This window comes from Anabrus simplex, chromosome 12 (assembly GCF_040414725.1).
Source record: "Anabrus simplex isolate iqAnaSimp1 chromosome 12, ASM4041472v1, whole genome shotgun sequence".
Taxonomy (NCBI): Eukaryota; Metazoa; Arthropoda; class Insecta; order Orthoptera; family Tettigoniidae; genus Anabrus; species Anabrus simplex.
This window is the reverse complement of record NC_090276.1, coordinates 77416786-77429870: the sequence shown is the minus strand read 5'-3', so window position 1 is coordinate 77429870 and position 13085 is coordinate 77416786. Positions and strand designations below refer to the sequence as shown.

At 37.0% G+C, this 13085-nt stretch overlaps 1 protein-coding gene across 1 annotated transcript in view; it reads left to right on the top strand.

Moving 5' to 3' along the window:
* Positions 1 to 896: 896 nt before the first annotated feature.
* Positions 897 to 13085, top strand: part of Lsm12a (LSM12 homolog a) — a 36404-nt gene continuing 24215 nt past the window's right edge. The window contains exons 1-2 of the mRNA XM_067156566.2: positions 897 to 1062; positions 7151 to 7284. Of these exons, the coding sequence (XP_067012667.2) occupies positions 930 to 1062; positions 7151 to 7284 (267 nt within the window). The 5' untranslated portion in view covers positions 897 to 929. The remainder of the gene's footprint in view (positions 1063 to 7150; positions 7285 to 13085) is intronic.

Sequence of the window (13085 nt, the reverse complement as noted above, 5' to 3'; positions counted from 1 at the left end):
AGTGTATGGGAGCCTCGCCAGGGTTACTTGATTCAAGAACTGGAAAAAATCCAAAGAAATGCAGCTCGATTTATTTTGGGTGATTTCCGGCAAAAGATTAGCGTTACAAAAATGTTGCAAAATTTGGGCTTGGAAGACTTGGGAGAAAGGAGACGAACTGCTCAATTAAGTGGTATATTCCGAGCTGTCAGTGGAGAGATGGCATGGGAAGACATCAGTAGACGAATAAGTTTGAGTGGTGTCTTTAAAAGTAGGAAAGATCACAATATGAAGATAAAGTTAGAATTCAAGCGGACAAATTGGGGCAAATATTCGTTTATAGGAAGGTGAATTAGGTATTGGAGTAACTTACCATGGGAAATGTTCAATAATTTTCCAATTTCTTTGCTATCATTTAAGGAAAGGCTAGGAAAACAGCAGATAGGGAATCTGCCACCTGGGCGACTGCCCTGAATGCAGATTAGCAGTGATTGATTGATTGTTCCACAGCCGCGTGCCCCTAACCGCACGGCCAACTCGCCCGGTAATCTTCTTCATCGGAGTCCATTGTCCTTGTCTGAAAATACTAGACACCTCCTAAATGTATTACCACAAATTTATATAATGAACTACCTGTATATATAAAAAGGAAGTCAAGTTTAACATGTTTATTAAGTGTGGACACAATGTGAAATGAAGGAGTGTTCAACATTTTTAGTAAATATCACGGCCGGCTTTAAATTTCAAGAGGTGATCCAGTAGCACGTCTGTTTTATCTATTCGTCTTGCCCAACGAGCTAGAAAGAGTCTAGCTCGTTGGTCTTGCCCCTGAACTGCTTCTCTGATATTCTCTTTGGAGCAGGATATGTTATTGCGAAATCCGAGAGGCTCTTGTCTTTAGTTTCTGTGTGTGTCACTTGGTTGCGTTGTGCTCCTAAACAAAAGACAAAATGAGACAGAATATGGCAGGTGTGAATGAATGTTTCAGCATTGGAAGTGTTGTAGTTTGTAAGACATGTTATAATAAGGAAATCGAAGGAGAAGTGCTTGCATTTGATCCTCAAACAAAGATGCTTATTCTAAGTATCCTTTGAACTAATTTACTTAAATCCACGCACATGCTTGCTGATGGAGATAGGTAACAATCCGCGGTGATGCAATTCATGGAAACGAAGTGGTTAATAACCTCATGTTTTGGTATCATCTGGAATTGTTTCATGCAATATCCTTTGGGTTTTAATGTTGGTGGTTATGATCGTTTCAGTTTTATAAATATTTGTCTTTTTTTGTGAATTGGGCTGTTACGAGGGAGAGCTGCAATATTTTGTAAGCTGGAAAAAGGAGGCGTTCCTCTAAGTGGACTACTTCTTTCTTTTCTAGTTTTCATTCTTTGTCTGTGCGCGAAATTCGTGCTGTTTATTTGAAGGTGATATGGTTTTGTCGTGGTTGTCCCTTTTTTAACGTGCGCAATTCGTGATTTTGTTTGATAGAGGTCATTTTATGAGAACTGAACTTTGGAACGAGAATGGTATCCATAAGTATTTATTGCAGCGGCGGGTGAAAGGGGATTTTATTTTGGTTTAAGCACCCATCGCTAGAAGAATTAAAAAGGGTCGAGTGTTATTTATGTAAAATGCACGTGTTTATTTTTATGCATATTGCTTAATATGTCTTTATCTTATCCTTGAATGTGTTCTATAGTAATGCTGTTTTTGCCTAACATAACTGTGTCTGTGTGAAATGGGTTAAATTGATTGAAAATGGTATATGCTTTAAAATATTTTGATATATTAAACAAGAACTCAGAAGGGGTATTGATAGGAAATGATGTGAATGTCTGTAGTACATGCAGAATCTTCTTACAAAAGTATAAATGAGGAACTGTGACAACGTATTTTGATAAGCAAAGTGTTTCCATGAAGAATTTTCTTATGATATCCATTTAGTCAGTTGTTTGGTGATTTTCTAAGTTAAAACATCAGAATTATGTGTGGGCTTTTATTTTCTAACAAAATACTTAAACATCTCTTCTTCACTGGAAGTCTCTTAATTGTGTTACAAGTGCTCTGTAGGTATGATTAATTCAAAAAATAAGGTATTAAAGTGTTACTAGATTTGTGGTACATAGTTTTCACCATAAAGTATGCCGCGCAACCAAGTTTTCTACACCTACCGTGAACTGTGTATGCTCTCTCTGTGATAATAGGCCTACTTGTGATCGATACCATCTCGATAAGTGCTCAGAAGGAAGTCCTTGAAAGAATTATGCGACTGGCTATTTATTCTTTATTTATTGTAACATATGGCCATTGGCTGCAATAAATTCTGTATAAAGGGTATTTTTCCATAAGAAATGTGAATATCTTGATAGGCTTGTAACAATATGACTGGATCTTTATTATGATCCAGAATATGTGCATTAATATGCACTCTTCTTTTTCTACTGCTTTTTCCACATCTGTGGGGTCGCTGGTGCGAACTGTGTCGCACATAGGGATTTGGCATTATTTTACGACCTGATTGCCTTCCTGATGCCAACCCTATATGGAGGGATGTAATCACTATTGCATGTTTTTGTGATGGTTTGTAGTGTATTGTCTGAATATGAAGAGGTAAGTGTTGGGGCACACAAACACCCAGTCCCCAAGCCAGAAGAATTAATCAGACAAGATTAAAATCCCCGACCCCGGCCGGGAATCAAACCCGGGTCCCTCTGAACCGAAGGTCTCAACACTGACCAGCCAGTGTGTTGGACGTGCATAAATATGCACTAATCTGTAGTAATAATAATAATAATACTGTAATCATAATCATATATGGCCTTGGCTATCGTGTCCGCCTTTGGGTGAGTGCGGTTCAAGAACATCCACGGTATTGCCTGCTTGCGTAAGAGGTGACTGAAAGGGGCCCTTAACTGAGTTCTGGCATTCCTTACACTTACTCCTGCCAGGCTCCTTGCTTTCATCTATCCTATCCGGGCTCCCTTGGTCAACTCTTGTTCCTTTCAGACTCTGACGGTATAAGTTTAACGAGGCCTAGGGAGTATTTCATTTTCACGCCCTTTGTGGCCCTTGTCTTTCTTTGGCTGATAACTCTTCCATATTTTCCCTCTGATTTGTGTTAAAAGAGGGTGGTTGCTTAGTCAAACTTCTTCTTAAAACAGTAGTCACCACCACCACTCGGCTCACCATCTGGCTGTCACAACATCACTTTTGACCTGTTTTACTCCACCTGATGGCAGAGTAAGCCGAATCTCTCTTGGGCATCTGTGGCTGAGTTTTAATGAAGTTTGTCAGGTAAATATTAAATGTTTCACCAGAGATAGTTTCCATGCCAACATCGTACGACATGGAATGCTGCCTGGATTTTTTTTCGCCCTTCAAAAATCGAAATGCCTCTGCCGGGTTTGAACTAATTATCTTGGGATACAGAGCAGACACTCTATCGCTGATCTACAGAGGCAGTTACATAATATACAATTTGATAAGTAACTTATTTTCAGGATTGGAGAAACTGACAGCTGAATTTTAATTTATTATTTTAACCATTATGGTTTATTTTGGCTGGTAATGACTTTTATCTAATTATCACAACACTGAAAAATCGCTAGTAATGTTGTGTGTCTGCCTTGTCAGTACTAATAAAAAATACTCTTTAATCCATGTTAATTAATCCGTTGTACATGGTTCGAGAAGCACATTCTCTTCATCAGCGCCAGCTAATCTGCAGACTTTTAAATTAAAAATGCAAGAATTGTCAGTTTTAAATAATATTAAAAAATCTCTTCTTAAAATACTCTGAATACTCTATAGCCTATAATATTTCAAAAAACCATGTGTGCATCAAAAACTTTATATTGCCAAAGTTGTAGACTTCTATATCAGAATGAAGGTTTCCTGTTCATCTCTTGAATATTTTGTTTGAAGATTCCCAAATTTGGTCAAGGAAAGTGAACATGACAAACTTCAAGAGGAATTTGCAGTTTACCAGTCTGATGGACCTAACATTGATGTGAATTGGGGCAACATTGCAGAGCTTAAAAATGAAAGTGGTCAAATTAAGTATAAAACTTTAAGTAATGTTGTATTTGCAGTATTAAGTGTACCTCACATTAACTCTCCCACAGAAAGAGTTTTCAGTGTTGTTAGGAAAATTCAGACAGAATTCAGGCCTACATTAAGTACATCTAAACTGGAATCGCTTATAGTTCTGAAAACGAAAATGTCATCTCAGTGGGAAGTGTGTTTCAAGAAGACCTATACTGAAAAGCAGCTGCTGGGTGCGAAACAAGCTACAAAGAATTTTTTATTGCAGAAGCAAGGGTTCAAAACGAATTCCAAGATAGTTATAAAGTTTTCTATTTCTGGTATACTGGTACGTTTGGGAACTAATAAATTCGTTTTTATAATCTCAGTGGTGTCTTTAGTAGGGATGTTCGTGTACATGTCCTTGATGTCGAAGGAACATGTTACGTGAGATGAAGTTAACTTAAAATCTTTAACAACCATGAAGATTTGATATAAAAAACATAGTTATGGGTCAAGAATTTATGAACAAATTGGGATATTTTGTATGTGGGACTTCTCCAAAAATTAATTATAGGCCTCATAGGTGCGTCCTTTTTATGTAATTTAGGCATAGCTCTTGCTTTAGGCATTCCTGGATTCATATTTATGAGTTTCTGAATTTCTAGGTCGTTAAAAAGGAAGGAGCTTTGCTTCAGTATCCCTTTCAAATTCTTTTGAAATCTTAGAGTGGGGTCTTTCTCAATTACCTTAAATTTGTTGTTAGTGAAAAAAGTTTCCATTTTCTTAATGTATTCGGTTTCATTCAAGATTACCATTGTTCCGTCTTTATCGGCTTTCGTTATAACTACGTCACTTTGTCTAATTTTACGCTGAAGATCCTTCTGGTATTTTAGTTAACATATACCTCAATTATTTGGAACACACTCAGATAGTAGGCCACATTAAAGGACTTGATCTCTGGCTACGCTATGTTGATGATACTTATGCCATAATTAATAAGGAAATCAATAACATAGTATTCTAAATACTTTAAACAATTTAGACCCAAACATAAAATTTACAGCTGAAGAAGAAGAGAAAGGCATACTTAATTTTCTAGATATCCAAACTATTCAGAAATTTACCCATTTCCAGTTTAAAATATACAGGAAACCCACCTTTACACTGACCACAATCAAAAGCTATTCTTTAGATCCTATCTCACAAAAGAAATCTTACTACAGCTTCGTCAACGGAACCTTTGAAATACCGCTAACAGAAACAGACAGAAAGAAGGAACTATCTTTCATTCGTCAACAAGCCCTATATAACGGTTTCAGTTTGAAATTCATTAATAAAATCATTACTAATTGCAAATATCAACAACAAATTAAACTTAAACAGCCATCTGAAAAGGCAAAGGAATATGTCATATTCACCTTTAATAACCCGAGGATTTACGAAATCACCAACTTATTCAAGAAACACAACACCAAAGTAGCTTTTTCGACCAACAACACGAAACATGGGTTCTTTAACCACAATAAAGCTAATAAACTTAAGGATGACGAATTCCAGAATTCTGGCATTTATAAGCTAACGTGTACACAGTGCAAAAGAACTTACGTGGGGCAATCAGGAAGGAACTTCTTAATTAGATATCAAGAACACATCAATGCAGAAAAATACAGAAGATTCTCTGCCATGGGATCTCATATGAAGGAGACTAACCACATATTCACTAATATCAGAGAGGATCTTCAAATCATCTGTATGATCAATAAAGGAAGTCTAATGAACAACCTGGAAAACATCCACATCGTTCTTGATAAATTAGAAAACGGTGGACAGAATCTTAACGAAAACGAGCAAAAAACATCTTATACGAGTATATCAGTAAATACTTGGAATGGGTAGACAAGAAACAGACAAGACGAACAAGAGATATAATCAAACACGACATCGCAGAAGCACAACCTAATCTCCCTCGTCCCTCATATGATATGTTAGATGACGACGATACTCTACTCCCCTTCTCTCCAGAGTTTTGCACGAACTGTCAGAATGTGTCACATCGCTCTAAGACAGACCCTCTGGACGGCGCAGAATAAACATCTTTTTCAAATAAGAATGAGAGGCAAGATGTTCTGATCTGATGTCCACCATCTGATAACAAAGGAGACACTAAACAGTCAACACAGCGATTTTCTCTTTATAACCTAAGAGTATTACTTGTGCTTATTGTCCTAATGTTTTTTCATCTTAGTTTCTTCTTTATGCAGCTGATGATGACCACTAAGTGGTCGAAACATGTCCTGTAAGTGTTAATATATATTCTATTTTGCCTAAGGCATAAAATAAAGTATCGATTAGGTGGTTCTTTATATTAACTTCTTGATTATACTTATCGATACGGTCATGAAATGGACAACTCATTTGCTACTGTTAGTTCATTCCCTCATCACTACACAGTAAGATGAACAACTCCAGCATGTTTTTGGCCTTACACTCTGGTTGAATGCATTGCCCTGTTGCACCCTCAATAATAAAATAATAATAATAATTCAAAATTAGACTTCTGATCCATATTTTATATTCTGTTTAATAATAATAATACATTTTCACAGGTTATTAAAAAGTTTTGGAACTTGATCAGCTCAATTGTAACTAAAAGTGGTCAACTTACACAGACATTACTTTATAATGTCATGTTATATCATATGAGATTGTCTGTTGTATCATTATAAATGTTATTTGAAAGTTTCCTCTGTCCCTAATCTAACTTGTGAATGTACTGCACCAAAAGTAATGCTGATGCAGTGCCTGTCATAAATTGAGAAATTTCTCTTTTTCTTTCTTTCAGATTGTCCTATTTCACTGTCAGCTGTTGCAAAAAATTACTTTCACCAATCATATTCACTTACAGAGCTCACAATTTCAAGGTTAAGTAGAAGTAGTGGTCTCTTGAAAAGCATTAACTGGTCATTTGAGAATCATATTGAGCAACTGAGAATAAAAGTTGTCTTGTATTGTGTTCAGCCTTTAACATCATCATTTTTTTTATTTAACTAATTTTAAAAATGTGTTTAAATCTTGACCAGCACTGACTGTCAGATGGTAGAAGTAAGTGTTGTATTGTGAAAGTTTCCTTGACCAGAGATCAGAATGCCCTGCCTCGAATGGACGACCCACCCTCAATGACGTTCACATCGTGAATTTGGCGTTAGTGAGCGACGTTCAAGTAAAGTGCGAAGTGAATACTGTTCCAGAAGCCCCACAGTCATTGAATCTTCAGAGGGTAAGTTCTCCACATTGTTCTGTTTTCTTTAATGGGTGCAATTTGTCAATAAGAGAACATTGCCTTACTCTGGGCTCATGTGGACAAAGTTTGCAGATATCTTCTTAGTTAACGCATTGGAGACGCCGCCCGTACTTTCTACGGGTGCGTGATTTCATTGCCACTGACAGCGCTCGAAGAATCTACGGGCATATATTTTCACTGTGGCTAGAAAGAGAAGCCGTTGTTCCAGCGAGCTCTTACTTCACCAGGACACTTTTTGATGCTTGTAGTGAGCACACAGTTTACTAGTTATGAGCAGAAGTCAAGAGTTCTTTCAATGCATTGATAACACAACTGCGTTCCAACATAGCCTGTGGCTGCGTCATCGTTTACTCAGCTGTGAAACGCGCGAGAAAGTACGTGCTTACGGACAGGAACGGTGTGTGTTCGGGAGGCTGGTTCGTTTGTGGCTATTATGTCTAATTCAAGCGCACAAAATTTAAGCAATGAAGCCATATTCAATGTTCTTATGGAAGACTTGTGTTCTGAAATGGAGGAGGAGGATGATGATGATTTCATACAAAGTGACCATGATGATTCTGACGCTTCAGGCAAATAAACTTATTATTTAGCTAAATTCAATAGGTACAAATTAGGTTGTGTAATATAGTGTTATTCCGGGTCCCTAATAATTTGGGTTGTTTCCTGTGTACAGATGACAAGCTGCAGCAACCCGATGCAAGCCCGTCGTCGAGTTACAAACTGTGGGGAAAACATCAAAACAAAGAAAGGAAGCGTGCAGTTCAGAGACCGTTATTGATGACGGATGGTCATCTATTGATAATCTTCTTCAATTACCTGTATTTCAAGAAAAAAGTAGTCAGAATTCCAGTGGATAATAAGTGATGCGTGGGAATGTTTTAGTAATTATCTGAACGTAGATATTTTTAGGGACATAAAATCAGAAACAAATCGTTATGCAAGAGTTGCAGTAAAAAAGAAAAGAAATTGCAGTGAACAGATAAAGCAAAGATATCTCTTTGGCTCCTGGACTACAGTTACATTGAGGGAGATTTATCACTTCTTTGCAATAATCATTCATATGTGTTTGGTTGCGAAGCCAAAGTTGGCAGATTATTGGGCAAAATCGCCGATTCTTCAAGCTCCTTTCCTGAGGTTGCTCCTATCTAGGGTTAGATTTTGAGCGATCTGACTGAAAATTTGATAGTTGATGAGGGCATATGCCCTTTCGAGGCCGGGTAGGTGTCCGTGTTTACATAAAGAATAAGCCAAGAAAATATGTAATCAAGTTTTACATTGTCAGTGATGCAGAATCTCTTTATGTTTTCAACTGCAAAATTTATACAGGGTCGGCTGGGGAACAAATAACACGGTTCAGGAACTAATAAATTGGTTATGTGGCCCTTATTTCAACAAGGGTTGCACTTTTTATATGGATAGATTCTTTACCAGTGTCCCATTGTTTCATCATTTGTGGAGCAGAAAAACAATGGCAGTTGGCACTGTTCAAAAAATAGGAAAAACCTGCCGACAATTTTCAAAACAAGGTCATTGAGAAAGGGTGAAGTATATTTCAGACGTAAACAATATTTGTTGCACTCAAGTGGAAAGACACAGGGATATTTATTGTGTTTCATCAAGACCCGGGGCTAAAATGACAAGTGTTCAGATAAAATATAAGGGAGGAAGCATAAACAAAGAAAAGCCCGATCTAATGTTAGAACTATTATTATTATTATTATTATTATTATTATTATTATTATTATTATTATTATTATTATTATTATTATTATTATTATTTATTTATTTTCCTTAAATTGTACATGTACAATTTAGGGGTGGTAGATGGAGAAAGGGCAAGCCCCACATACACGGAAGTGCCTCCATCTCCACGTGTGTACATAAACTCTACTGAATATTTACATACAAACTTATGTAGACAATTTTAAATTTACATATTTACACTACAAACACTGTACCCTTAGAATAATAATTATCTTGATTTATCCTGAAAATATTAGAGTAAGAACACCCAGCCATTTATACTTTCACTCAGACCCCTGTATACACACTCATTCACAACCACTCACACACGCGCACGCATACACATTCGCCCACATACACCTGTACTTGCACCCATCCTTCTAGCAATTCTAATTTATACAAGTTATATACATCACATATAGGTTTATATTTACATATACATTTTCTTTACTTCGCGGAGGAAGTGAGGAAGAGGAAGTAGCTTTACCTCAGATGGTATAAGGTTCCACGTACGAGCAGCCCTTGAGTAAAACCCATTTAAATATGAGGTTGTTCTAGCGAAGGGAGGGACAAGAGTAACTCCTTGGCCTCTTTTAACAGAGCGGTAATTGAGCTGCAGGCGGTGGAAAGGGAAGAGGTGTGTGTTATCTGTCAGGGATTTCTTAAGGAAGGCTACATCTATTTGTGTACATAACGAGTTCACTGGTGGCAATGACCTGGCTGTGTTTAAGGGGATGTGTTTGTTAATTAAACGTTCTGCTCGTCGCTGGATACCTTCTAGTTTCCTCATATTTTCCGTTGTAGTTGGATGCCAGGAAGGAAGGCCATATAATAGTATGGGCCGCACAAGGGAAATATAAGCCGTTCATAGGGCTTTACTTCTTCCTCCCGAGAGACATCTACGGACGAAACCTAGCGCCCGGTATGCCTTACACCTCACTTCCTCCACGTGTTTATTCCATTTCAGATTGTCCGTAATGTGAATACCGAGCAGTCTGATGGAGTTAGAAGTCGGCAGTTGGATTCCACATAGAGTAGGTTGGTTCTGGAGTGGTTGTTTAGCTCTGCTTAGTCTTATATATTTACACTTCTTAATATTTATATACAATCTATTTACCTCACACCACAGAGCTATACTATCCAGATCCGATTGGAATTGTACAATATCATCACTGTTTTTCATGGCTCTGTAAATGACTGTGTCATCGGCATACTGCGCCATGGTCGAATTTACACAATCCGGTAAGTCGAGAGCATAAATCGTGTACAGGAGGGGCCCTATCACACTGCCCTGAATTACTCCAGAAGTAATTGTGGTTTGGTCTGATTTGGCTCCTCCGTACACAACACATTGCGTTCGACCCACCAAAAATGACCTCAACCATGACAGCAGTTTACCCTGAATGCCGTAGTTGCTAAGTTTTAACAGAAGTCTTTGATGTGACACCTGGTCAAAAGCTTTGCTCCAGTCCAGAGTCACACAGTCTATTTGTGAGACATCAGTCTGCTCCAAAGAGAACTGCCAGTCATCAATGACTTTTGTTAGAAGTGTTGTGCAGGATTTTCCCGGAATGAAGCCGTGCTGGTTTGAGTTCAGCAGGTTTCTCTCCTTGAGAAAATCCAACATACATTTAGCAACTAGACGTTCCATACATTTACAGACCCCTGATGTTATAGAAACTGGGCGGTAATCATCTACGTTTTCCTTATCTCCATCTTTGAAAACTGGCACTACGTTGGCTTCTTTCCACTCCAAAGGTACAGACCCGGTATTAATGGAATAGTTGAAGAGAGCGCAAAGCGAGGGCGCCAAGGGGAAGGAGTGGATTGTGGGATCAGATCCAATGTAAGCAACTGACATGGTGGAAAAAGGTATTTTTCCATATCTTTTGTATGGCTGTTGTAAGTTCATTCATAATTTACAAGAAAACCCATTCAAATCGTAAGAAAGTATATTTAGAGGGCTTTATGATTGAAATAGCAAATAAGTTTATGGAAACGGGAGGCACTGACAGCCCAGTAGCCAGCGCGACTGACTGGGAGGCATTCCGCCCACCACAGCATCTAGGTACTGTAGAGTATGTTCAGACAAAGAATAGTGGAAAGAGAATCAGGAGGGAAACGCAGTGGTTCTTCAGCATTTCTTTGTGTATGCCGGGTTGTTTCAAGGCCTACCATACTAAAGCTAATTACTGCTTGTAAACCAGTTGACCGCGTAGGCTAGTGGTATGTTTTACTTGATTTGTTCTCAATATTTGCAAAATTTTAAAATATTAACACTGGTATCCAATAGCAGCATCATACCATGAACATACCATGTTCACAAACATTTAAAAAATCAACTGCTGTACTATTATAATAATTAAAACATTTTTGTGGAGAGGAAAGTCAGGTCTTTCTAAATACTCCAACAGTTTTGACAGTCATCGCTTTACCTAACCTTGAAAAAAAAAAAAAAAAAAAAAACACATTTAAATTGTTAAAAATCCTGTGATTTCCGGAGGATATATATCACAAATATTATATAATACGTCATCTTCAATACTGAACCAAAATGAGAATAGTAACTTGTAACTTCTGGAGGATATCTCATTCAAATATGTCCGTCTCCATTGTGTTAACAAGTAAGGCATTGTTTTCAGTACTGGTTATGGCACAAACGTTGTAGACTTATTTAATTCATATGTACCCAGAACTGTTTTTTTGCTCATATTGTCCTCTAACTGGGTCACAGGAGTTTTAGAGAATCTCAAATCTGTGTCGGGTGGATGTCCTGTAAAACGGAGTAAGCATGTAAATTGTGTTAGACATTTCAGAATGATTTTATTCGTAAGTTCTATGCTTAACTGATTTATTTTACGGATTTGATGTGAGAATTAAATAGCAAAACTGATGTACTTACCCGAAGAACAAAAATATTCAAATGCATCATAGAGCCCACAAACTTGCTTCTGTATGACAGTGTTTCTTTTTCCCTTCTTCCCCTTGATCTCTTTCCTAGCACCGATTTATCCCTCTGTTTCCTTCTTCCTTACACTCATATCAGTTCTTCGTTTCTCAGCATTCTCTTTACTTCCTGCCCAGGTCTTATAGGGAAAGTGAATCTATAATAGATACGATGAGAAAAAGAATTGCCTTTTTCTGTCTTCTTTCTAGATTAAATGATAATAGGATAATAAAACAACTATTTAATTACTTTTGGAAAAGTAAAACAAAATAATTGGTTTAAAGAAGTTCAGGATGATTTAGAAGAGCTGAATATTACAATGAAGCAAATTGAAAATAGAGAAGAAAAAAGGATTCTCAAGAACAAACAAATAAGATTGTCATTAAAAACTGTACAACACAAACAATATGTCATATCTGATGAACAAAAGGGCAGCCAGAATGAAGAGGTTTTGTGAAAGGAAGATGATGATGCTAGCTAAATCTTCAGTTAATTCTTTGTTAACGTAAATGTATTTGGGTTTGATTTAAGTGCTCCAATGTGGGCGTAAACTATGTAAATCTATATATATAAAAAATAAGAGTTTTGTCTGTACATTACTCAGAATTTGAAAAGAATGGTATTTCTATATCAGTCATGTCCACAGTAACAAGGAAATGCACTTTTTACTTTTCCGTAATTTCTGTCTGTCTGTATGTACACGCATCACTAGAAAAACGGCTAAAGAGAATTTAATGAAAATTGGTATGCAAAGTTGAGGAATAAGTCACTACAATCTAATCCATAAATAATTTTATTCACGCTGATAGAAATGGTAGTTTAGGGGAAGGCATAAAATTTAATATTCAAATATTAATGTTATTAGTGGGCCTATCTTAATAAAAGTTGGTATGCAAAGTCGGAGAATAAGTCGCTACAGTATAGGCTATAAATAATTTTATTCACGCTGAGTGAAATGGTAGTTTAGGGGAAGGCCTAAAATTTCATTCTTAAATATTTGTCATATATAACCAAAGTTATATAGAATTAAATTTCCGACCATTTATGTCTTATCAATTTTGACCGTACCGGCTATAATAACACAGAT